This window comes from Schistocerca cancellata, chromosome 2, assembly GCF_023864275.1.
Source record: "Schistocerca cancellata isolate TAMUIC-IGC-003103 chromosome 2, iqSchCanc2.1, whole genome shotgun sequence".
Taxonomy (NCBI): domain Eukaryota; kingdom Metazoa; phylum Arthropoda; class Insecta; order Orthoptera; family Acrididae; genus Schistocerca; species Schistocerca cancellata.
In genome coordinates this window covers 633,643,759-633,667,151 of record NC_064627.1, presented here as the reverse complement: position 1 = coordinate 633,667,151, position 23,393 = coordinate 633,643,759, and the positions used below count along the sequence as shown (strand labels likewise).

The following is a 23,393-nucleotide window of genomic DNA, read 5'->3' as shown; positions in this document are numbered from 1 at the left end:
GACAAGTGTATTGTAAGCAGTCTCTTTAGTAGACCTGTTGCACCTTCTAAGTGTTCTGCTAATGAATCGCACTCTTTGGTTTGCTCTACCCACAACATTATCTATGTGATGATTCCAACTTAGGTTATTTGTAATTGTAATCCCAAAGTATTTAGTGGAATTTACAGCCTTAAACGTTGTGTGACTTATCGCGTAATCGAAATTTAGCGGATTTCTTTTAGTGCTCATGTGAATAACTTCACACTTTTCTTTATCCACTTTTATCCACTTTTCGCACGTGTGACAGTGAGGTACTCCATGATGCTCGAACACAGTATATGTTCCAAAACCCTACTGCAAATCGACGTTAGTGATATGGGCCTGTAATTCAGTGGATTTCTCCTACTTCCCTTTTTGGGCATCGGTATGGCTTGAGCAATTTTCCAGTTTTTAGTTACGGATATTTCTGTGAGCGAGCGGTTATATATAGCTGATTAATATGGAGCTATTGAATCAGCAAATTCTGAAAGGAACCTGACTGGTATACAATCAGGACCGGAGTCCTTGCTTTTATTAAGTGATTTAAGCTGCTCCGCTACACCGAGGATATCTAATTCTACTTTTCTCATCTTGTCACTTGTTCTTGATTGGAATTCAGGAATATTTACTTCGTATTCTTTGCTGAAGGAGTTTCGGAAATCGTGTTTAATAACTCTGCTTTAGTGGCACTGTCATCAGTTCATCAATGACTTCACCGTTGTTATCGCGCAGTGAAGGAACTGGTTGCGTCTTGCCACTGGTGTGCTTTATGTATGACCAGAATCTCTTTGGGATATCTGCCAGATTCCGAGACAAAATTTCGTTGTGGAAATTATTAAAAACATCTCGCATTGAAGTACGCGTTATAATTCGAACTTCTGCAAAACATTGCCAGTCTTGGGGATTTAGCGTTCTTTTAAATTTGGCATTCTTTTTTCGTTGCTTCTGAAACAGCGATTTGACCCATGATAAGTACCATGACTTATTAATTTATGTGGTATATACCACTCAATCGCCATCGATACTCTCTCTTTGAAATGATTTCACGCCTTTTTACGTTTACATAATCAAATCGATAGGAGTAGACTGTCACTTAAAAAGGCGTTGAGAGCATTTTTATCAGATTTTTTAAAATTCATTTACCTTGCGTTTCTTTTTTATGCTTGTGGGTGTTACGGTATTCAGCCTAGCAGCAACTGCCTTGTTGTCGCTAATACCTGTATCCGTCATGACACTCCCTATTTATCCAGGATTATTTGTTGCCAAGTTGCTAAGAGATAAGTATGCTTTCGCAACCATTTACGCTTCGAGTGGGTTCATGAACTAATCGTTCAAAATAATTTTCTGAGAAAGCGTTCAGTACAGTTTCGGACGACGTTTTTACCTGCCGCCGGTTTTAAACGTATAATTTTCCAGCAGATCGAGGGTAGATTGAAGTCACCGCTGTATGAGTGGGGTGATTATTTGAAATGAGACTAAATTTTTCTTTAAATTGTTCAGCAACTATACCTTCTGAGTCGGGGTCAGCAAAACGATCCAATTTAGTCCGATTGTCAAGTATAACATCTACCCATATTATTTCGCAGGAAATATTTATTTCAATTTTACTACAAGGTAAACCACTTGTGACGGCAATAAATGCTCCACAGCCTCCGGTGGACGTAGGTTGCAGTGTTTAGTCATAGATGAAGAGGTTTGCACAGGATAGGCTAGCGTCGAGAGGTGCATCAAACCAGAATTCTGACTGAAAACGACAACCGCAAAAACGACAACATCAAGAACATCCAACGGAATAGTGAGATTTATTTTGTTGCGAATTGCAGTAATGTGGAGAGACTTCTTGTGTTATGTCTTACTCGCCGTCTACTGAGAAAGTGAGTTTAGTTGCGCAACTAGTATTGAAGATCGGATATTTCCGAAGTTTTAGCAGTCGTGAATTGCGCACTGCTGTAAATGAAGTTTTATATGAACAACACCAAACAATGAGACTGCAGGTACTGTGACATGAAAGCATGCAATTTTCGTCACATCAGCCTATTCCTATTTGAAAATAACAACGCGTATCATACAACATTTTCACAGCCCTGTTGACATTAAATCCTTGTTGCGAAATGTGACTCGATCCGATCCTTACTTTTCGCAGATAATACACTTATCGATTGAGCTTTACATGACCACGAAAGGCAAACGACCAGATTTCTGAGGCTTATTCTCAAAAGCTCCTTGATCAGCTGACACGTTAACGCCAATTTCGACTAGAAGTGAGTGAGAGGGATTGAGCCTCAGCCCGAAATATAATATTAGTTTGTTAGGAAATGATGTTGCTGTTCTGTATATGCCTGTCATCTAGTTCCTAAAAAAACACTGACAATTTTTTACGTTTTAAAGCATTTGGTTTTATGTGTGTTTCTTTATCGCGCTACTATGTCCTTCATAAATGATCTCACCGCCTGGCAGCTTGGCATGGGGTACTTCTTCTACGAGTTTCTGCTACTACTTCTTATCTAACCCCGTGCCCCATCACCAATTTAAATTACACTACTGGCCATTAAAATTGCTACACCAAGAAGACGTGCAGATGATAAATGGGTATTCTTTGGACAAATATATTATACTAGAACTGAGATGTGATTACATTTTCATGGGTGCATGAATCCTGAGAAATCAGTACCCAGAACAACCACCTCTGGCCGTAATAACGACCTTGATACGCCTGGGCACTGAGCGAAACAGAGCTTGCATGACGTGTACAGGTACAGCTGCTTTAACACGATACCACAGTTCATCAAGAGTAGTGACGGGCGTATTGTGACGAGCCAGTTGCTCGGCCACCATTGACCAGACGTTTTCAATTGGTGAGAGATCTGGAGAATTTGCTAGCCAGCCGGTGTGGCCGTGCGGTTCTAAGCGCGTCAGTTTGGAACCGCGTGACCGCTACGGTCGCAGGTTCGAATCCTGCCTCGGGCATGGATGTGTGTGATGTCCTTAGGTTAATTAGGTTTAAGTAGTTCTAAGTTCTAGGGGCCCATAGTGCTCAGAGCCATTTGAACCATTTTTTTTTTTTGGAGAATTTGCTGGCCAGGGCAGCAGTCGAACATTTTCTGTGTCCATAAAGGACCTGCAACATGCGGTCGTGCATTATCCTGCTGAAATATAGGGTTTGACAGGGATCGAATTTAGGGTAGAGCCACGGATCGTAACACATCTGAAATGTAACGTCCACTGTTCAAAGTGCCGTCAATGCGAACAAGAGGTGACCGACACGTGTAACCAATGGCACCCCATACCATCACGCAGGGTGATACACCAGTATGGCGATGACAAATACACGCTTCCACTGTGCGTTCACCCCGATGTCACCAAACACGGATGCGACCATAATGATGCTGTAAACAGAACCTGGATTCATCCGAAAAAATGACGTTTTGCCATTCGTGCGCCCAGGTTCGCCGTTGAGTACACCATCGCAGGCGCTCCTGCCTGTGATGCAGCGTCAAGGGTAACCGCAGCCATGGTCTCCGAGCTGATAGTCCATGCTGCTGCAAACGTCGTCGAACTGTTCGTGCAGATGGTTGTTGTCTTGCAAATGTCCCCATCTGTTGACTCAGGAATCGAGACGTGGCTGCACGATCCGTTACAGCCATGCGGATAAGATGCCTGTCATCTCGACTGCTAATGATACGATGCCGTTGGGATGCAGCACGGCGTTACGTATTACCCTCCTGAGCCCACCGATTCCATATTCTGCTAACAGTCATTGGATCTCGACCAACGCGAGCAGAAATGTCGCGATACGATAAACCGATAGGCTACAATCCGACCTTCATCAAAGTCGGAAACGTGATGGTACGCATTTCTCCTCCTTACACGAGGCATCACAACAACGTTTCGCCAGGCAACACCGGTCAACTGCTGTTTGTGTATGAGAAATCGGTTGGAAACTTTCCTCACGTGAGCACGTTTTAGGTGTCGCCACCGGCGCCAGCCTTGTGTAAATGCTCTGAAAAACTAATCATTTGCATATCACAGCATCTTCTTCCTGTCGGTTAAATTTCGCGTCAGTAGTACGTTATCTTCGTGGTGTAGCAAGTTTAATGGCCAGTAGTGTAGCTGTACACGAACTTCGACTGCTGAAATTGCGTAACAGAGCACTTCAGTTACTGTTATTTTGGGAGAACCGAAAATTTATGGAGCCAGGACATACCGTTTGTCAGACGCAGCCCATCTGTGATGGCCCTAGGTTGCCGGCGCCATTCCTGTCATGAGTGTCACGTAGCTGGTTTCTGCTGTACGCTCAGTGGATGACATGTGGCCAGCGTAACATCTCCTGCAGTCGTCACTCGTTTCACTCAGTTTTCCAGACCGGTGAAGTAGTCTTTGAACGATGTTCTGAAGGGATGTTAATTACAGCCCATTTATCTTTTCCTCTGATTCTTTCTGCTGGTTGATGTCCATATAGAGCGTTCGAGGGGAAACAACAGGACTGGTTTCCTTTGCCATCTTTCCCCAACCCGAGCTTGTGATAGGTCTCTAATGACATCATCTATGACGGGTCGTTAGCCTAATCTTCCTTGATTTTAACGAGGAACGATGGCCAGTAAAGTGAGCTATTTGGTATATTAGCTGAAAATATAATTTCAGGCACTGTTCACACAGTAGGAAAGATTTCACATTTTGGACCTCCCCTAGAATTTTTCGTTAGTCTCGCCATATGTCTAATGTGGTACTGTAATTATTTCGGCCAGTAAGTATACGTCTAATTCTGACGAATTCGTCTTTCCTTAAGTGATCATATGGAGCTTGCGATGCGCATCAAGTACTTCCTATGATACTTCAGTTGGAGTGATCGGAAATTTACAACTGCAGCAACATGATTACTCGGCAACTCACACACATGCTTTTGCAGAGGGTTCATAGCACCACTTTCAATTTCTCTACTGTTTCATTCTTCAGTAACACATCGGAAAAAGAAATACCGACATCATTCCGTGCGTCCGTGCACTGATTTTTCTTATTTTAATAACGATGGACATCCCCCAGGTATAGGTCAGAGTAAAAAAATGTTTTGGCTGTCGGAAGTGGGAAGTTGGATACACATTTATTATGATGACTCCCGCCTCAAACCGCAAACAGTCTATCCTTCTCTGTCGATGTCCTCTATCAGTCTCATCTGGTAAGGATCCCTACTACGTAGGACTGACGAGCGTAGTGTAGATAGTGTGTTCTGTTGATTTCTTGTATATTCAAAGTGTTCCAATTAGACTAGATTAGATTAGATTAGTACTTGTTCCATAGATCATGAACACGACACTTCATAATGATGTGGAACGTGTCAGAGTAATAAAAGGTATCTATACAATATATTATATTACACGAAATATTACATGACACTTAATTTTTTTTTTTGGTTGGGGGTGGGGAAGTTACCCACTTACTATATCCGAAAATTCATCTAATGTGTAGAAGCAGTTGCCATTTAGGAATTCTTTAACTTTCTTTTAAATGCTATATGGCTATCTGTCAGACTTTTGATGCTATTAGGTAAGTGACCAAGTAGCGGCAGAATTTACCCGCTTCGGAGCCAAAGTTAGATTTAACCTTGAGTAGTGAACTTGAACCTTTCTCCTAGTGTTGTACCCATGTACACTGCTATTACTTTTGAATTCGTTCGGATTGTTAGCAACAATGAAGATCCCTAGCTCTTTAAATAAGTGTCTGCAGGATGATCTTGGATGAGCTCCAGCAATTATTTTGATTACAAGCTTTTGTGCAATGAACACTCTTTTACTCAATGATAAGTTACCCCAGAATATGATGGCATACGAAAGTAGAGAATGAAAATAGGCGTGGTAAGCTAATTTACTGAGATGTATATCGCCAAAATTTGCAAGACCCTAATAGCATAAGCAGCTGAACTCAAACGTTTCAGCAGATCTTCAGTGTGTTTTTTCCAGTACAACCCCTCATCAATACATACAGCTAGAAATTTTGCATATTCTACCTTAGCTACCGATTTCTGATAGAAGTCTATATTGATTAATGTTGTCATTCCATTTACTGTGAGGAACTGTATATACTGTGTTTTGTCAAAGTTTAATGAGAGCCCATTTGCAGAGAACCACTTAATGATTTTTGAAAAACATCGTTTACAATTTCATCAGTTAATTCTTGTCTGTTGGGTGTGATAGGTATATTTGTATCGTCGGAAAAAAGTACCAGCTTTGCATCTTCGTGAATATAGAATGGTAAGTCATTAATATACATTAAGAAGAGCAGATGGCCCAAGACCGAACCTTGCGGCACCCCATTCTTGATTGTTCCCCAGTTTGAGAAATTGCCAGTTTTTTGCATATTATGTGAACTGTTTATTTCAACTTTCTACACTCTTCCAGTTAGGTATGATTTAAACCATTTGAGCGCTGTCCCATCAATACTACAGTACCTGAGCTTATCTAGAAGTATTCCATGATTTAAACAATCAAAAACCTTTGAGAGATCACAAAAAATCGCAACAGGTGACTTCCGGTTACTCAGAGCATTTAATATTTCATTAGTGAAAGTAGATATAGCATTTTCCGTTGAAAAAACTTTCTGGAAACCATACTGACATTTTCTTAAAACTTTATTTTTACTAAAGTGTGGAGCTACTGTACAATACATTACTTTTTCAAAAATTTTCGATAAGGCAATCAAAAGAGAGATTGGGCGGTAGTTGTTGACATCAGACGTATCCCCTTTTCTATGTAGTGGTTTAACAGTGACATACTTCAGTCCATCTGAGAAAATACCCTGCCTCAGAGAGCTATTACATATGTGGCTAAGAATCCCACTTATCTCTTGGGAACAAGCTTTTATTATCCTGCAGGAAATGCCAATGAAACACAATCGTTGTTTGCCTTCACCACGATATTTTATGTGATGGTCCCAATTTAAGTGCTTATTCCCTAGCCTTTAGACCATTCTGCAACTTCTAAATTTGTGTGATTCAACAGAAACTTCTTAGTATTCGTATGAAGGAGTTCACACTTCTCATTGTCCAGAGTCAGTTGCCTCTTACTGCACCATGTCGATGTCTAAATCATTGTGTAATTCGTTATGATTTTCTGATGACTTCACTAGCGTTAAATGACAGCATGATCCGCAAAAAATATGAGACTTGCTGAGATGGTCTCCTATATCTTTTATATAAATTAACCGCAGCACAGGTCGTATAACACTTCATTGGGGAACTCCAAGTAAGACTACTGTGTCACCAATTGTGACATTTACGAAAGGAAATTACGGATCCAGTTACATAGCTGAGACGATATTCCACATGTAGCTAGTCTGATCAGAAGCCACTTGGAGGTACGGTTGGAAAAGCATTATGGGAATCAAAACATATGGAATCAACTTGAGATCTCCTGTCGATAGTCCTAATTACCTCGTGTCAATAAAAAGTCGGTTATGTTTCACAAGAATGATATTTTCTGAACCTACGCTGGTCCCAACCCTTTCATTTGGCTCGACATAGTGTATGCAGACTTGCGTTAGTTCTAGATTGCTGTAGATGCCTGCTTCCACTGCTGAGTAATGTGCCTCAGACCGGAGAGTAAGGAACTTGTGAGGGACGCTACACGGACACTTTGCAGGCCTGTTCCACCGCGCCATCTGCCAGAGCTTAGTGGCACAACGCGGCAGCCTCAACACGCCGGTGGTGGAGGGTACATTCCGGCTGGCGCACCACCTGGGGCTGAAGCAGGGCGCCTCTTCAGAGGAGCTGCTAGCCTTCATGAAGAAGGTCCCCGCCAGGACGCTGGTCGAACAGATGCTGCACTGTCGCTCCCGAGAGGTGAGTGCGGCCGCTAGCATCCGGGGCATGATCCCGCTATCCCTAAGCAGGCAGACTGTCCACAAAGCCCGTAGAGGCTGTTTGAACAATGACTAAATTCTCTGAATAAGTTCGGTATTTAGCCTCCATCCACACTAGTCACTTTCTCACTGGAGGTTATCGGTCGCAAATTTATTTTAAGGCAATCCGAAGTAATTTAGGAAGGGTGGATGCAGGCTGGGGAAGTGGAAGGGGGAAGAATTCACTTAGAGAGATAAATACAGAGGGTTAAGAGCTCTGACTATGTGCTAGTATATAATACAACCTGATTTTAACAACTTTTAGTGCAAACAGGCAATATAATGTGTACTGTTTGTATTCAGTAACACAGACAAACAAAATATGTAAACTTAGACATCGTTTATTGCCAACGGCCTTGCCGCAGTGGTAATATCGGTTCCCGTCAGATCACCGAAGTTAAGCGCTGTCGAGCTGCTCTAGTACTTGGATGGGTGACCATCCGGTCTGCCGAGTGTTGTTTTCAAACGCGATGCACTCAGCCCTTGTGAGGCGAACTGACGAGCTACTTGATTGAGACGTAGCGGCTCATAAACTGGCATACGGCCGGGAGAGCGGTGTACTGACCACAGCCCCTCTATATCCGGATCCAGTGAGGCCTGTGGGGTGAGGATGACATGGCGGACGGTCGGTCCCCTTGGATCTTCATGGGCTGTTCAGGCTGAGTTTAATTTTTTAGCTTAGACACTGTTTATTAACAACCATCGGAACCCCAGCAATTCGGAAAGCGGAATGTAGACAACTCATTTAGAGAGCTAAATATAATGCGTTAAAGAGCTCTGACTTTGTGCTGGTATCTAATACAACCTGATTAGTACTACCTTCAGTGCAAACAGGCAATATAATGTGCACTGTTTATATTCCGTATCACAGACAAACAAAATATGTAAACGTAGACGTTGTTTATTAACAATCACTGGATCCTCAACAGTTCCAGTTCACCCTTGCGTTCGTACGCTGTTATGAAAACACTATTTAGATTTTGACTATGGCATTATGGTATAAATTAAGCGTACAAAAAATTAAGTCACCGCAGTGCACATGCGCAGATGAATCGTTAAACCTTTACAGATGGCGCAGAGATCGAGTCATGTGCTCAACCATGCGCGCACTGCCTCTACTTGAGCATAACGCAGCAGCGATCAGTGAGACAATTATGTTTCAGGCAGACATGGTACGTAAGCATGGGTAAATGTAAGGATGTGACAGAGAGGCTGAGATGGGCAATGGTGTTCGGCTGTGCTCATGCCCGTACGTTGTGTGAACTTGCTGCGTTTCTTGGCGTTTCGCGGTGGACTGTTCAACGTGTCTGCAAACAGTGGTGTAACACATGTGGACAAAAACACGTCAGAAAGGCTAGGAATAACTTAAATTGGAAACAACACATAGAAAATGTTGTGAGGGAGGGGAACCAAAGACTGCGCTTTATTGGTAGAACACTTAGATGCAACAGATCTACTAAAGAGACTCCCTGCACTACGCTTGTCCGTCTTCTTGTTATGGGGGAGGCGAACCAAAGACTGAGTTTTATTGGCAGAACGCTTAGAAGATACAAGAGATCTTCTGAAGATACTGCCTACACTAGGCTTGTCCTTCCTCCTTTGGAGTTCTGCTGCGCATTTTGGGATCCTTACCAGATAGGATTAACGAGGTACATCGAGAAAGTTCAAACAAGAGGAGTATGTCGTTTATTATCTAGAAATAGGGTAGAGTGCGTTACGGACACGATACAAGATTTGGTGTTGACATAATGAAAAAAAAAGGCGTTTGCCGTTGCGGCGGGATCTTCTCACGAAATTTCAGTCATCATCTGTCTCGTCCAAACACGAAAATACTTTCTCGACGCCGACGTACATAGGGAGAAACCATCACAAGAGAAATCAGAGTTCGCACGGAAAGACATAGATGTTCGTTTTTTTCGTGTGCTGTACAGAGAGGAATAAAAGAGAATTATTGTGAAGGTGGCTAGATGAATCCTCTGTCAGACACGTAGCAGTAAAACTCATAGTATCCGTCTAGATGCAAATGTAGATGCTGAGTGAGAGCGACCGGAGATGCGTATTGTGGACTGTGAATCAAAATCGTTTCCAAACCCGACATGCATCGTTGCAGGCGCTGATTGAAGGTCCATCCAAAACCTGTTAGCGAGAGAAAATCGCGACAGGAGCTGCACGCAGTGAACAACTGGAGTTAGTAACTTCTCAAGAGGCAGCTGCGTACACATCCACATAAAGACGACAACAGTAAAGTTTATCGGGCTTGAAGAATATGTAACTGTTTTCCTGAACACTGCTCCAAGCTATTACGTCTCAACTGATAGGCAAAATCACGTGACTTGCATCTCATAGGAAATCTGTGGGACCTGGTGGAACAGCAGGTAAAACGCCGACATCAGCAGCTCTACAATTTGGTGCAATCACGCGAAGAAATCTTCAGCGAATGGCTTACCGCAGATGCGACGTAGCTGCACAATCTTGTGGACTTACTTCCTAACCGAATCCAGGCGGTTATCAAATCCAGGGGCTGAATTACGCAGTATCAAATGGTTTTTGTAGTGGTTTCTCTACGGGTAACTAGTTTTTTGTCCTCTGGCCTTATAACCCGTGAAATTCCCAATGAAACGTCGTATAAAACAATTACTACTCGCATTTTTTGTAGCGTTCACATGCGGTTGTTAACCATTTGAATCACTTTCAATCTGTACACCACTTCCTTAATAACTCCTTATTACCGCCTATTCCTCTGTGTTACAAGTTAATATCCTTCCTCTATTTTCCCCTGCTTCCCAGTCATCCACATTAATTCCACATTTAACATTCATTAATGTGCCACGCAACGTCGTTCCTGAAAATTCTGATTGCTTCAACTGGACTCGAGCGCTCAGTTCCAAAATTTCTCATTTCTGCTCTCTGTACTCAACCAATATCTGTCTGTAAAAGAACATGGTTCCAGTATAAAGGGTAGGCTAACGACATACCGATAGCGATATCAGAATTGATTTAGTGGGGTAAACGAAATGAGTCATACCTCTGGTGCGCGATTTTACATTCACGGGAAATAAGATAAACGTTTTACTCACATGCATCTCCGAACTAGGAGTTCTAACTACTTTTATTTTCGGAAATCAGTCGAACCACCCAGAATTTACATCAGTACATACCCAAATACATAGTTTCTGAAAATGTAATTATCGTTGCTGACATCGGTTTGACTAAGCATATAGGAGCAAAGCCATGTTGGATTTTTCATGTGACTTTCTGGTCTGAATGACAAAGAAAGCAGATATAGCGCCCATTATGTCTGTACAGTCCTTGAAACTGTAGCTGCCACTCTCATATGCACTGAACAGTAATTAGAAGAAACAGATATTGTGACCGAAGGTGTAATATGTCTGACAGAATATATATGTAACCTACAAGTTTCTGTCATACATAGTCCATAACTTTATGCCTATTAATAATGTAACAAACAAAAGTTTACGGTATTTGTGGTTATTTAGTATTATTCCTACACAAATAAAGACATAAACCGAATCACATACTGGTTTGAACATCAACAGGGCCGCCACAAATCAGTTATTTACAACGACGATACTATTCCACCTCAAGCAACACACACACACACACACACACACACACACACACACACACACACACACATACACACACACACAAAGGTCGTTTATTCCTGTTGTTGTCATAGAAACAGCTGCCTGCTCTCACTTGAGGTATGTTCTACTGAAAAGATAGGTTGTGTCCTTATTGTGACATACCTGCAGTGGAGGCACGGTTCTGTTCTGTATCGGCACAACTGCCAATGATAATGCTGTTGCAACACAATAAGCTGAAAGAGAAAAGCCCGTCACTGCTTACTATAATTTAGCTCTTGTTGAGAAAGACAACACTCTATCCACTTGTCATTCCGTTCATTTGCTAACAATACTCTCAGTACTCATTGCGGTGAAAGTCTATTCAAAACATTTGTTTTTAAAAAATGCGAGAGGATGATTATAAATGCAAAATACACTCCTGGAAATTGAAATAAGAACACCGTGAATTCATTGTCCCAGGAAGGGGAAACTTTATTGACACATTCCTGGGGTCAGATACATCACATGATCACACTGACAGAACCACAGGCACATAGACACAGGCAACAGAGCATGCACAATGTCGGCACTAGTACAGTGTATATCCACCTTTCGCAGCAATGCAGGCTGCTATTCTCCCATGGAGACGATCGTAGAGATGCTGGATGTAGTCCTGTGGAACGGCTTGCCATGCCATTTCCACCTGGCGCCTCAGTTGGACCAGCGTTCGTGCTGGACGTGCAGACCGCGTGAGACGACGCTTCATCCAGTCCCAAACATGCTCAGTGGGGGACAGATCCGGAGATCTTGCTGGCCAGGGTAGTTGACTTACACCTTCTAGAGCACGTTGGGTGGCACGGGATACATGCGGACGTGCATTGTCCTGTTGGAACAGCAAGTTCCCTTGCCGGTCTAGGAATGGTAGAACGATGGGTTCGATGACGGTTTGGATGTACCGTGCACTATTCAGTGTCCCCTCGACGATCACCAGTGGTGTACGGCCAGTGTAGGAGATCGCTCCCCACACCATGATGCCGGGTGTTGGCCCTGTGTGCCTCGGTCGTATGCAGTCCTGATTGTGGCGCTCACCTGCACGGCGCCAAACACGCATACGACCATCATTGGCACCAAGGCAGAAGCGACTCTCATCGCTGAAGACGAGAAGTCTCCATTCGTCCCTCCATTCACGCCTGTCGCGACACCACTGGAGGCGGGCTGCACGATGTTGGGGCGTGAGCGGAAGACGGCCTAACGGTGTGCGGGACCGTAGCCCAGCTTCATGGAGACGGTTGCGAATGGTCCTCGCCGATACCCCAGGAGCAACAGTGTCCCTAATTTGCTGGGAAGTGGCGGTGCGGTTCCCTACGGCACTGCGTAGGATCCTACGGTCTTGGCGTGCATCCGTGTGTCGCTGCGGTCCGGTCCCAGGTCGACGGGCACGTGCACCTTCCGCCGACCACTGGCGACAACATCGATGTACTGTGGAGACCTCACGCCCCACGTGTTGAGCAATTCGGCGGTACGTCCACCCGGCCTCCCGCATGCCCACTATACGCCCTCGCTCAAAGTCCGTCAACTGCACATGCGGTTCACGTCCACGCTGTCGCGGCATGCTACCAGTGTTAAAGACTGCGATGGAGCTCCGTATGCCACGGCAAACTGGCTGCCACTGACGGCGGCGGTGCACAAATGCTGCGCAACTAGCGCCATTCGACGGCCAACACCGCGGTTCCTGGTGTGTCCGCTGTGCCGTGCGTGTGATCATTGCTTGTAAAGCCCTCTCGCAGTGTCCGGAGCAAGTATGGTGGGTCTGACACACCGGTGTCAATGTGTTCTTTTTTCCATTTCCAGGAGTGTAAAATGAAATCAGAATTTGATTAATTTTCTCAAAATTGTGAAACTAACATTTAAATGCCTTTTACTAAAATTACTCAATGTTTTTACCCTATCACAGATAAAGCAGTAGAAGTATACAAGTGCTGTTTTGCATTTAAATTATTAAATAGAAGTCTCTTTTGTGAGACTGTAATTTACAAATCTATATTTGGAAGTTTGAGTCTTTGCAGTCGACCTGTTATACAACTCACTGATAAAATTGTGCTACAGAAGATTGTGTCTCAGTGAATCAATGCACTACAAATACAGTCAACAAATTATTTTTGTAAATACAATGTCCTCATGATATAAATGGTAGACAATGCATTTCTCTAAGATTATGCTATAATAAAGTCAAATTAATCTAGAAAATGTGCCTGTGTCAGGCAAGGTATGAGGTTTTCACCTTACACGAGGCTTTCGAGTTTATAATTTATATAATTCCAGGTTCTGCTGAAAGCCAATTTTATGCAAGGTTCAATACATCAAAATTCAAATGAGAGCAATAAAAATGAGAGTTGTTACTCAATGCTGGTTTTGTTTGTAAGTCATGAAAACAGGGTTCATATGAGGGTAGAAGGAATAAAAGCATCCATAAAAAAATTCTAAAATTAAAAAATAAAAATCAAACAAAATCTAAATCAGTTCCATTTTTACTTGAGTAACAATCAGAGTTATCCATCTATTTTTAACAGTCTTTCGATTGAAGGGATGAGAATTACATAATCCAAAGCCACAAAATATAAATTTTTGCAGGAGAGCAATTTGAAATTTTGAATAAATCTGTCAGTGATATTTTAACTGTTCAGGATATCCAACAAAAGTAGTTTGTTTTTCGAATGTGTTAATATACATGTGTGCAGAGTTATATTATTAACAAAGTTGAACATTATTATTAAAAGAATATTTTATACCTGTGTGACATAACATTGGGCTCCTGACTCACACCAAATAAATACAACGTTAACAAAAATTTGAAAGTCAATGTTCATCATAACTTACAATGATAGTCACTACAATATTTCAAACAATATCGCCAATATTTATCACCTCTGTGTCATTGTCATCACTTTATTCCTTCATTTAACTCATACTCCCAGAGTAACCCTTCAAAACATCTGGTGTGTGTGTGTGTGTGTGTGTGTGTGTGTGTGTGTGTGATTAGAAAAATTTTACCAGTTCTAGCTCACTATCGCAATATTAAAATAAATTCTGCATTTTATAAGTAACTTAAAACAGTTTAAGAAATTCAGAACATTTCATTTACTTAACTGATTTTGTATCATTAACTAAATATATATTTTTTACAATAATGAAACTAATTACGATAACTAACTTATTTCTAACTTAATTTATTTCATTTAGAACTTGATTTTAACACAATAACATGTATTAGTTAAAAAAGTAAGTCATTTTTAAAAAAATTTATACTCTGAACATAATTAAATTTATTAAATGTATTAGTTAGCAAAGAACATTATTTTAAAAATCGCAGCATGAACATAAGTAAATAATTAAAATGTGTTAGCTAACAAAAGTAAATTATAAAAATTTTATAACATAATTGTAAGATAATAAAATGTATTAGTTGAAATTAAACTACATGAATTTAAAAATTTTACATTGTGAATTCTATATCATTAGTTCAAAATCAAAATAGTCAATCAATTTAAAAAATCTGTTTGGTAAAATAACTTTAAAATCATTATTGAGTTCTAGACAAAGTTCTTCTCCATATCTAGTATTTAAATATTCACAATTCTTAATATTATATAAAACACCTACCTCCAACTCATTTACTTTCTTAATTTCTTTAGAAATACTTACATTGTTGTGCTTCTTGATTACAATAGTTTCCCTGTGTATAGAAAAAATTTTATTAGTTTTACAAAAATAAATTTGTAGTTTGTATTCAACATATTTTTAAAAAATTGTAATTTTTAACTTATTGCTAAATGATTCATTGAAAATTATTTTATAAATCTAATAAAAATTCTTTCTTATAAATGGAGAACCTAAACGAAACACAAACTAAACTAAAAGAAACTAATGAATTAATTGAGCAATCTGAAAAAGATACTGATTGTCCTATTTGTTTAAGTAATGAAAATAACAATCAATTTGTCAAAGCAAGCTGCAATCATATTTTTCATAAAAAATGTATTGATGAGTGGTTAAAGGAAAAAGAAAATTGTCCACATTGTACAATTTTTATTAAAAATAAAGTACCAGAAACAGTTCAAAAATTAATATTATTGATTTGTTTGATGCTCAAGATTAAGCACCAATTTATGGTGAACCAGCACATGTTATGATTCTGATTGATTAAATATTTAAAACGTAAGAATTATAAAAGTTTACTTTTTCACAATTTTTTTTAATTTGTTAACTAAGCAGGTTCAATCAGAGTCTAGTGTGAAATCTAAATTTTGTAAATATTGTAATACAGAGAAATCAATTCATAATTTTACTTTACAGAAATGATGGTTATAGAACAATATGTAGATTATGTATAAATAAATATCATGAAAAAAATTACTATAAAAATCGAATTCCATGTGTATGTGGAAAAAGTGTTGCTAAATATTATTTTAAACAATATTTACTATGAAATCCAAGTGAAGAACATTGAAAAATATTATTAGCAATGAATAATGAAGAAATTGTAAATGAAGAAACATATACATCTACAATGAATAATGGAGAAGTTGTAGCTGAATAAGCATCTAAGTCTACAAAGAAAGGTAAAAGTTGACAAGGGATTAAAGTTTTGAATTGATAAATCCTTCACATATAGATAAACATAAAAATAAATGTAAGATGTTTACTTTTGATTATACTGGGTGATCAAAAAGTCAGTATAAATTTGAAAATTGAATAAATCATGGAATAATGTAGATAGAGAGGTACAAATTCACACAGATGCTTGGTATGACATGGGGTTTTATTTTTACCTCTCTATCTACATTATTCTGTGGTTTATTAAGTTTTCAAATTAATTTTTCATCACCTGTGATTAAGAATAAGAAAGCTTTCATTTTATGATAAATTATTTATTAAATAATAATCTATTATGATTAATTAAATAAATTATTAAAACTAATTGATTGTTAAACTATAAAGTAAACTAACAGATTGTTGAACAAAATAGTAAATTAATTCATTTCAACAACTAATTTTTTAAAAACTAACTGATTGTTGAACTAAATAATTAACTAATTTTCTTGTGTGATTAATTACAAATTAAATAATAATTCTTATCCATCTATTAAATAATTATCATTTTGTTAAAAAATATTTTTCACAAATCTAATGAATTTTTTTGGTAATAAACCAATATGTACCTAAGATTTTCAATTGAAAAGTTATTCATTTATATAGTTAAAGTTGTATAGTTAAATATTTAATAAAGATTTTTGTATAGTTAGAAATTTATATAGTTAAAAATTAATATAGATTAAAAAGTTAACAAGAATTTTTATATAGTTTAAAAATTTATACAGATTTTTATAATCACCAACCATTTTCATCAACATTAATTCCCATACCAAATTTTCTTTCCCATACATTATTCCTCTAACAACTGTTGCTGCATTTTTTTCACCAAATGAAGCATGATTGGCGTATATCATTTCTTTTGCAGCTAACTGAAGTTTTTTATCAGCTATATGTCTTTTTTCTAAATATTTATCTCTATAAGCTAATCTTTCTTCTAATTTTGTAGCTGGACCACAAAATTTGTAACCTGGAAGATGTATTTCATAGGGTAATTTGTTAATTAAAGAATTTACTAATCCTTTTCCATATTTATCACCCTGACAAAATGTGTGTTGTAAGATTATATAACAATCTAATTAAATATGGAATTCTATTTGCATTTTCAATTTTAAAATCTATAACATTAATTGTTAATATTTGTGTAATATTAACTTTTTCATTATGTTAATTTCTACTTCCAGCTAGTTCTTCACCATCAGTTACAGCTAATATTTTCAATTAATTGTCCAACATCATTCAACCAAACAGATTCAATTGCCTTATCTGCATAGTTTTTATCTAAACCTTCACTTTTTTGTTTTTCAGGGGAACTAATATCTGTATCATCCATAGTTGCTCTTCTTAAGTTTGTAAAATAATCATCAAAAATTGGTGTTTTTAAATATTTATATTTATTACCTCTACTTTATCGTATTTTATTTCGATTATTATCAGAATATAATACTCCTGAATTTAATAATATATCTGCATAATTTCATAAATCTTCACCATTACACTTCTCATTTAAACCATATATAGAAATTTGTTTTTCAGTCAAAAGTCTCATTAATCTATCTTAACCTTCACATGTTTTTTACCAATTGTTAACTTATCACCATTTAATTCTACAGGTAAAATAACAAATATTTAAAGATACCAACAGGTGTTAAACCGAAAACTTTATCTTCACTATGATTTATATACTTTAACATTCTTTCACTAACATTTATCTTTTTAGTTTCATTTATATTTTTATGTTCTTTTTCTTCTTGGTATTTTTTAAACGTATCTTTAATTTTTGTTTCACTTAATGTATAATTATATTTTCCAGTTTTATCATCAGACCTATCTGTTGTTTTTTCAGTTGGTGGTAAAACTTCAAAACCTTCTATACAATGATATGGAATCATTTGTTTTTCAACTACTCTACTTTCTTCAATTGCTTTTAAAACGTTATAATGCAAACCTTCAATACTTTGTTTGAATGTTTCAGTAGCATCAATAACAGTTTGATCTATTTCTTTTATATTTCTCATATTCTGTTTCTGATTGCTATTTCCAAAGCTTAAATTGTTGTTTTATGTCTTCAAATAACTGTCTATTTTGTTTAGCTTGTTTACCATCTTTTTCATTATACTTTGCAAACATGTTTTAATGAAGAAAATACATTAATTATGTTTATGTTTATATTTATATTTATGATTAATGTTTCTGTTTATGTTTATATTTATATTTCTATTTGTGTTTACTTTAAGTTAATGTTTAACATTTAATGTTTAAGTTGTTAAGAAGTGTCTGTATTTTATTTCAAAACTTAACTTCATTTGGTTTTCTAGACATATCTATTGTTGCAACACCAAATTCATCATTTAGTTCACAATTGTTTTAAATTACCAAACTTTAAATCTGCAGCAACAAACGTATGGTAAATATGTTTTAAATTTGTTTCATCTTGTTTAAAAATATTTAAAAAATGTAAATAGACTCTTACTAAGTTTTTGGTATTTTTGAATAACATTGAGCTAAACAAAAGCAATCTATACGATTGTGTCTACCTCTAGTAAAATAATTTCTAGCAATATATAGATTTTCTATAATAAAGTCATCAAATGGAACAACTGAATTTTTGTCGCATTCATCTAATTAAATAAAATCGTTTCATCTATTTTCATTGAAACTTACAATTTGTTTATTAATTTTGTCTTCATTTTTTATATTGTTTTATGAATTCTTGATATTTTGGTTGTTCTAAGCTTTTTGAATAAAACATTACTTAAAGCATGTGATACATTTCTAGTTTTTAAAGGAATTACTTACTAAAATCAGACGTTCATAGTAATCCATATTGTTTTATAACTAATTATCCAATTTATGTAATCAATATGAGCTGTAGAAAATATATTGTAACTGCACAAAAATCAACTATGAAACTTTGTGCAACTTTTAATGATAAAATTTCAAATGATACACTTGCCTATGCAATTATGTATGGTAAAAAGAATCTTACATACGATGCACAACATAGATTACTTACTGAAGAGTTTTAATTATTAATTGCTTCTATATAAATGAATGAAAAACTTAAAAACTTATTAACAATGTATACTTTTTAATATAATTTACCTTTGTTAACAAATTCATTTTATTTATTTTATTACATTTAAATTGTAAAATTTTCAAAATTGTTTACTTTCATTAACTATTACATTTTATTTATTTATTAACCTTCACAATGTGATTTTTAAAAAAATAATTTATTTTTGTTAACTAATACATTTTAATTAATTGGCTTACATTCATAGTTTAAAATTTTAAAAAATAACTTAGTTTTTTAACTAATACATGTTACTGTGTTAAAGGTGTGTTTTAAATGAAGTAAATGGGGTTAGAAATCTGTTAGTGAATGTAATTAGTTGTATTATTGTAAAGTTAACGTTATGAAATTGGTTAAGTTAATCAAATATACTGAATTTTTAAAAAAATATCAGTCAAGTTACTTATACAGAATTTATTTTAATATTGAGCTAGTGAGCATTATGAGAACCATCACGCCGCACTAAAAACAACATGGGTTCCCAGGAAAAGACGTTGCAAGAAATTTTCCCTTTCCGGCCAACGCTGGAGCCGGCGGGCACTGAAGGCGCACTGATGACCGAAGACCCGGAAGACATCATAAGCAGCGGCAAGTTCACCCCTGTGCCCATCATATTCGGTGTCACGTCGCAGGAAGGCTTCGCCTACGCCGGCGGTAAGTAACGCTTTTATGATGCTACAAGTACAGTGCGCATACTTCACGCAATTGGGACAAAGGACCTGAAGTCACAGTCTGAAATTATCTTGTTTGCATTCATACATCTGTCACGTATCATTAATACACGAACTCTGTTAACTTTGTTGAGTTACATTAGCATTGTCACTTATTACACGCATGCACAAATTGATAAGCCAAAACATTATGAGCAATGCAATGCCCACCGCGACGATGGATACCGTTTGGGGCGTTTCGGTTTCGGGCTGGGGGGGGGGGGGGGGAGCGGGCAAGAAACGCAGTAAGAAAAGTGTGTAAGCGGAGCAGACACAAATGGGGTTCACCCTAGAGTAGATACGGGCTGTAAATGGGGAAACCCCATTGAGATAAGCGACTTCGACAAAGGGAAGATTATTATTATGCAAAGCTTGTGAACGAGTATCTCGAAAATTTCGAAGCTGGTCGAATATTCACGTTCTACTGTCGTGAGCATCTATGGAAAAAGGTAGGACAGTGAAAGTGGCATTAATCACAAAATTCTTGGACGTAGACGTGTCTTCACAGAACATGGGGTTCGGAAGCTTATCTGTACAACAGATGGCGGTCTGTGGCATCTCTGCCAAAAGAGCACAATGGTGGTGCACGCACAAGTATTTAGGAACACGCCGTTGATCGTCCATCGCTGAAAGTGCAGCTGCGCAGCGCCGCCCCTACGTGTTCACATATTGACCAAACGACATCGTCAGTTACGACTGCAGTGGGCACGGGACCATGGGGATTCGACCATGGATCAATGAAAACGTGTCGGCTCTTCGGGTTAATCACATTTTTGTTACACTACGCCAATGGTCGTCTCCACAAACGCCGTCATCGTGGCGAACGGCGACTCGAAAAGTGCATCGTGCGACGGACGCAGGCTGGTGTGAGCAGTATTACGTATGGGAGGAATGCTCTTGCGTTTGCATGGAACCTGTGGCAGTAATTTAAGACACGCTGACAGTTGCCAATCATCTGAGTCCCTTCGTGCTTGATGTCTTCCCCTACGGCGATGTCAGCTTTCAGCAGTATAAATATCCATGTCTCGGAGCCAGAAACATGCTACAATGGTTTGTAGAGCATTATAGTGAACTCACGTGGATGTCTCGGAGATCAAATTCGCCTGATGTAAATTCTATGGAACACATATGGGTCACAATCGCCATGTACGCAAATCAGCGGCCCCTTGTATCCGCAAATCACATGACCTTTTCGTGGACATCTAATATCATATACCTCCACAAAACTACCAACAAATTGTCGGATCCGTGATACCCAGAATCAGTGGTGTATTTCGTTCCAGAAACGGAGAAGCAAGCTATTTAGAAGTCCTCACAATGTTTTGACTCATGAGTGTACATACATTTGTTACATAGCTTTTGCTGTCCACTTTGAAGTATGTACATTGGCTATCGGAAACCTATATGGTAAAAATTAAAAGACTGATAGGCGAAGACGGGTATATACAGTGGGCAGAGTCAAGAGAAAATAATACGAATGGAAGACCAAAAGAGAAGATTACGGATTAAAAATGGCGTAACAAGATGTAAATTTTTATCATCTGACCAAAAGAAGCAATGAGTAAAATGTCAGAAGTCGAAGTAAAATCCAGGTGAAAGGGTAGAAATTATAAGATTCACTGACGATATTTCTGTCCTCGGTGAAAGTCCGGGAGAATTAGAGAATTTTTTGAAGGGAATGAACGGTCTCTTGAGCGACAGAACTGAGAAAGGCGACGAACCTAAAATGAGAATTTAGGTATATGTAGTAGACGACGTAATTTTGCCACCTTCGAACGAAAGTAACGTATTTCAGGTGAAATACGGGGGACGTAACAATCAAATTAGCCAAGGGGTAGGCCATTCTTCGTCAGAAGAACTTCATTAGTATCATTACCGGCTTTAATCTGAGGAATAAATGAAAGGTTATTGTTTACCGTGCCTTCTACGAGTATCTCATTATAGACAGAGCACAAGCTTAAATTGCAAGAATGTGACGATAGGCAACCGGCCGTGTCCTACCTGAAGGAACCATTACTATATTTGCCATAAACGATTTAGGAAAATGTCAGTCTGGCTAGACCAAGCTATGAACCGCCTTTTTACCGAATGCGATGACGATGTGATGTTTGATTTGTGCGGCGCTCAACTGCGCGGTCATCAGCGCCCGTACAAATTCCCAGTCGGTACATTTTTACAAGTGATGATAAAATGATTAGGACAACACGAACACCCAGTCCTCGTACAGAGAAAATTCCAAACACGGCCGGGAATCGAACCCGGGAACCCGTGATCGAGAGATAGCAACGCTAGCCACTTTTTTCTTTATTCCACAAAAACAGTAACAAAAATGGCTAGCTTACAATGAAATGACATATATAAGGTGACAGATAACTGCAGTCATAAATTACAGCAGTCATAGAATGAGGAATGATATTCAGTCTTTAGCAGTAGCACACATTATTAGTAACTTCATTGTCACCTTCAACTCGGGACAGTTCAGTATGCACGTTTTCTTCTTCTGCAGCTTGAGGTTCCTCATCATCATTTCCCAGACCCATATTAATCATTCAGTAAATCCTTGATGCGTGTTCCTTCCAGGGTAAATTACGTGGACAGGAGAGCACTCCCGAACAGTGACATAGCAAAGTCCTTCACTGCCTTGGTTTTTTTGTCAGTTCCAGACTTCTAAACGCATCTGTAGGGAGTTAAGGATCTTCCTTTATAAGACACCAGATATTTGCCGTCATATCCCTGTATCTGCTGTACTACTGATTTATTTCTCATGTGTGACTTGCAGGAAAGGTTAGGGTCGGAACGTGACCCAACCCATCACCTCTCCACGAGGAATCCACGTGTTCCTAACCTATACCCATTCTGTTGAAGACAATTCGGAGCATGTTACCATATTTACTATTGTGATTCTGATACTTAAGTGTTTCCTCGAATATGTTCATCGCTCCCAATATTGTTAAAAATGTAACTTGTATATTTGCCCATTAACCAAATCACTGCTTTAGTTTTTGCCTGAGGGTAGTAACATTCCTCTGGTCTGAAGAAAATGTTAGTCGGTACATTGTTCAGTGAAATTCTTGTTATTTGAGCAATTTTCTCCCTGGTCCACGTTCAGTTGATAATGTGATCTCCACATGTGTAACGATGAGGCACACTATCAGCGAGGTTGCATTTACTACAGAGGATAGTGTCACTTAAACCGATGGCAAAGAGACGCTCATTAGTTCTGGTGATGCTATTGACTACCTTGTACCACGCTGAACTCACGTCAGACGAAAGAACATCATTACTGATGTTTTCCGAGACCAAATTCCATGATATTCCAGCATATTTAATTTCTTTGTTATTTTTCCTTTCATGTTTCCGTCTTCCAGCTAAAATCGCCTTTGCTGTAACGTTTGTGGAGTTTAAAAGCTTTTTGAGGAGATAGCTTCGTTCAAGATAATACTTCCTAATATGTTTTAGTTT

General features: G+C 38.3%; 1 protein-coding gene across 1 annotated transcript in view; it reads left to right on the top strand.

The window, feature by feature from the left end:
- The window catches only part of LOC126162302 (esterase E4-like), a 98,609-nt gene that overhangs the window by 51,891 nt on the left and 23,325 nt on the right, over positions 1-23,393 (top strand). The window contains exons 5-6 of the mRNA XM_049918720.1: positions 7,650-7,849; positions 19,707-19,875. Coding sequence (XP_049774677.1) covers positions 7,650-7,849; positions 19,707-19,875 — 369 coding nt within the window. The remainder of the gene's footprint in view (positions 1-7,649; positions 7,850-19,706; positions 19,876-23,393) is intronic.